Genomic DNA, 4,478 nt, shown 5'->3' with positions numbered 1-4,478 from the left:
ATTATAAGCTAACCGTTGTGAATCGGGCTAAAGTAAGGCGATAGTTTTGAACACTGGCTGGTTATGTACTTGTTCAAATATTGATTTCGGATCATTTTTAACCAAAAAAAGTTACGGACTTCAGCTTTAATTAACAGATATGGGTGTCATGCCCTAACATATTTTTAATTTGACTCGAGTTTATATTTAATGTGAATTTAACATTGAAAGTTAATGTGAATAAAAACATTGCAAGTTAGGCTATTAATCATAACACTTTCATTGTACAGAAAGAGAGCACAGAACATTTACATTATCAAAGAACATTTTCACTGAGAGTCTAGTTCAAGCACTCTCAAAAACTCCCATTAAAATAACTGAAGCTGTTTACACTATGAAATTAATATCTTACAGATTCATACACACATTTGCACTTTGTTGTTTCTGACGAGAGAATTTGCCAGAAAGAGGTACTCAGTGAGCGAGCGAGTGAAGAAAACACCGGCATTTTAGCGAGGACTCATCTGAACACCTCTGATTGGTCATTGCATTCATAAGCTCAACAGCATCGTGTGTGATTGGTTAATGCAGTGCTGTAAAAATGCGTCTGTATCTGGCTCATTGCCAGCCAGCGAAAGCAGATTTGAATTTAGCAGCTGATGATATGACATACTGAATGTTCTAATCACGCCGGTGTGATTAAATTAAATATAGAAAATATTAATCTGCTATTTTTTGTCTTTTAGAAGCTGCATTCAAAATCCACTTGCCTCAAAAATCTGAGGAGGCACGTGCCCCCCACTTTGAATGGGCATGACGCCTCTGCTTCCACCAAACAATGTAGTTCCTCAGAATCAGTTGTGGTTGCAACAAAGTGGTTGCAGAGCAACACACAAACGTAAACAAAGGTGTATGTTTGTAGAGTAATTTACAACAGCTTTGAACGCGGCTCAGCCAATCAGAATCAAGGACCGGAGCTATCCGTTTTATAAATTGCATTTTAGAAAACAGTTAAACTGCAAGATTTGAATCTAATAATATTTTACAATATAACTGTTTTTACTATATTCGTGATCAAATAAATGAAGCCTCGGTGAGTATAATAGATTTTTTTTTTTCAAACTTCCCACCCCAAATTTTTAATGTATTTATGCTTATAATGAACATACTCATAGCAAGATAACTTGTGCAGTATGTACCGTTTGCTTTCTTTGTTCCTCTTTGTTTTCTCTCGTCTCTGTACCTTCTCTGCTGCCTCCTCCTCATCAAGCCTCAATCGCTCCAAAATCAAATGCTCCCTCTCAGCCATGTCTTTTCTTTCTTCCTCCTGCTGTCGCTGCCTCTCCATCTCCTTCTCCTCTGCTTTCCTGAGTTGTTCTTTTTCATTCTTAATCCTACACACAGAAAAAAGTTCTCCGAGTTTATAAAAGAAAGTATAAAGCGCAACATGAAGTCTTTTGTGTTCTTGGACAACTTAATAAAAGAAAAATGATGTGTGGTTACTTGCTTCAACAGTACAAAAAATGCATTTAGGCTTAATGACAGATTACCAAAATAAACTAAAACAAAACAACTTTTTTGTAAATATTTAAAAAAATATATTATACATTTAAAAAGAATGTTTAATGTTTACGTTAAATTAATTGTAGATAATATGTGCACATACATATAAATTAAGTTTAAAATATTTTATTTTTAACTAAATTCTATATCATATCTAAATTCTATATATATATATATACCTATAAAGGGTATACATTTTGATGTGTTTTTTCCTGGGAATCAAACCCTTGAATTTAGCATTGCAAGTGTCATGCTCTACCAGTTGAGTTATAGGAAAATCCATAATAGATAGGAAGTTTAAAATATGTGTATTTGTTATGGGAGTGACATTTTTGAGTAATATTCATGTCTTTTTTATATTGGTCTTTGTGTCGAAGACCTAGCAATCATTCTAACAGTCTTATTTTTAGTCCAGTTTTATCATTATTTTACAGTAACTAGTCAGTCATGTAAACTATTTACTATAGCCTGAATACAAGAGAGACACCAAAAGAGAAGTGAGCAACCATTATGCGGAAAGAAATGAAAATAGACATGCTTTTTAGTAGAAGTGAGATAAGCAATGTAAATGTGATGCTGTTGTAGAGAAGATACTTGTAAACATGTGGTGAGATTTGACCTTGCAGTTCTCTTCAGATGTTTCCTGTGCCTTTGGTGCTCCTTCACTTGCTCTCGCTCAATGTCCATGAAGTGGCGTCGATACATGAGGAACTGAGACTGTCTCTGAAACAATACAGTTAGCGCTTTGAAGAAAACAAGATTCCACCTAAATCAAGACTAAACACTAAATACACTACCAGAAAATATATTTTTACTCAATAGTGATCCATTAAATTTAAAAGTCACTGAAAACATTTATTCAATATTCAATATCATTTATTCAATGAACATATTTATTCAATAGAAATATTTTTTTTCAAGTAAATGCGGTTCTCTTGAACTTTCTATTCATCAGATAATACTGAAATCACCATTTGCGCAAAAATATTGAGCTGCACAACTGTGCTTAAAAGAAATGTTTCAAATCAGCATATTAGAATGAATTTATATGAATCATGTGGCAGTGATTTTCAAATATATTAAAATAGACAACCGTTATTTATTTACATTTAGTCATTTAGCAGATGCTTTTATCCAAAGCGACTTACAAATGAGGACAATGGAAGCAATCAAAATCAACAAGAGAGCAATGATATGCAAGTGCTAACGCAATACACGTAGCAAGTTTTTTTTTTCTCCCAATTATATAATAAATAAAAAGAAAACATACAATAGAAAAAGAATAGAGCAAGCTGGTGTTAGAGGCCTGTTTTGCTTTTGTTAATTGTAAAATAAATAAAAAGAAAACAAATAGATAGAATACAAAAAGATTAGAAAAGCTAGTGCTAGTTTTTTTTTAAAGAAAACAAGCAGTTAGTAAATGAATAGATTGCAAGTCTAAAAGGGACAAGTTTTTTTTTTAAAGAATAGAATTAGAATAATTTATTTGCTTTTATTTTATTGTTTATTTAATTTATTTTAATAATTATTAAAATAATTTATATTTTAAATTATAATTTATTTATTAGAAAATGTATTTTAATTTTTTAAAATTTCTTTGCCACAATTAGAAAAATTGACATTGATCTCCCTAATAAACTAAAATTATAAAGCATAATTCCCCACCTGCCTCTTCAGCTCCTCCTGATTCTCATGAGGCCAAAGCACTTGGGAAGCTCTGTAGTCAGTTGTGAAGGAAACAGTGGGATCTGGCTCATACACCTGCAGAGACACCAATATTTATGCAAGACATAATAAAAGGCATTGTATTATATAATAATATTATATTATGTTAAAGGGGTCATATGATGCTTTTTACATAGTGACCTAGATATGTGGGGGCGTGTTAGAACGAGCCGTTTTAGGGGGGCGTGGCAGAGTCTTAACTTTGATAAAGAATATCTCTTTGGTTTTGAGACTTTAGTCTTTGCAACTTCAGGGATCTTATCTATTCACGAACAGCTTGTAACACTCCAAAGAGAAAGGAAAACTTGAAATCGCATCATATGACCCCTTTAACAATTTTATAAGGGTCATTTGGTGTAAGACAGCTTGAACAGCACTGATTCAGAAAGTACATCATTATTCTGAAGCGCCCACTTAAACAGGTAGAGAATGTCTAAGCTATATGTAAAACCACCAACCAATGTGTGATGTTTAGGGACAGGTGAATTTAAAAATCAATGATATTACAATTATAATTAAGTAAGCAACAAACTGGTAGCTCAATAAAATAATGGCACAGTAGTAGTATTAGGAGTTTTGGATACCAAGAACCCTCCCAATATGACAATCCCCCTGTGAGGGACCCCATCCCTAAAATATAAAATCAGCTATATATTATCATGTATTTAAATCCATTTGTACTGTGTGAAAAGAATATTATCTGTGATGTGATTAAGACGAGAAAAATAATTGTAGAAAAATAATTGTTTCCAAATTAAATAATTTGGTTTTATAATGTCATTGACTAAAGCTAATGACTTTTTATTAACTTTTCCCCCATAAAACTATATGCAGATTTGTTGTTTTTTCTTCATATTAAAAACTAGTGCTGCTAATAGAATAAATTAATCACAATTATAGTTAGAAGCAGAATGAAATAGTAATATTATCAAATTTGGAAAACATGAATGTAGAATAAAGTTAAATGTATTTAATTAAATGTTAAAATGTGACAGCCTTAAAATTTACATTTTTTGCAGATCCCCTAGTATCTCATGCAAGTTAAAAACAAACAAACAAACAAACAAACCATCAAAAATAAAAACAATAGACCTGGGGTTTTCAAACAGCTGTCCAGGGACCACCAGGGGGCCGCAAGGTTGTTGTGTGATAGGAAGGTTTAAAAAAAAAAAATCTCATAATACATATAAAAAAAAAAATAAATACAAAAA

At 31.9% G+C, this 4,478-nt stretch overlaps 1 protein-coding gene across 1 annotated transcript in view; it reads right to left on the bottom strand.

Annotated features, from left to right (window-relative positions):
- The window catches only part of ccdc15 (coiled-coil domain containing 15), an 11,326-nt gene that overhangs the window by 2,862 nt on the left and 3,986 nt on the right, over window positions 1-4,478 (bottom strand). The window contains exons 6-8 of the mRNA XM_016490552.1: window positions 3,208-3,303; window positions 2,162-2,265; window positions 1,179-1,373 (exon numbers count right to left, since the gene is read on the bottom strand). Coding sequence (XP_016346038.1) covers window positions 1,179-1,373; window positions 2,162-2,265; window positions 3,208-3,303 — 395 coding nt within the window. The remainder of the gene's footprint in view (window positions 1-1,178; window positions 1,374-2,161; window positions 2,266-3,207; window positions 3,304-4,478) is intronic.

Source organism: Sinocyclocheilus anshuiensis, unplaced genomic scaffold (assembly GCF_001515605.1).
Source record: "Sinocyclocheilus anshuiensis isolate Anshui unplaced genomic scaffold, SAMN03320099.WGS_v1.1 scaffold246, whole genome shotgun sequence".
NCBI lineage: Eukaryota > Metazoa > Chordata > Actinopteri > Cypriniformes > Cyprinidae > Sinocyclocheilus > Sinocyclocheilus anshuiensis.
This window is presented reverse-complemented; position numbering and strand designations above follow the sequence as displayed.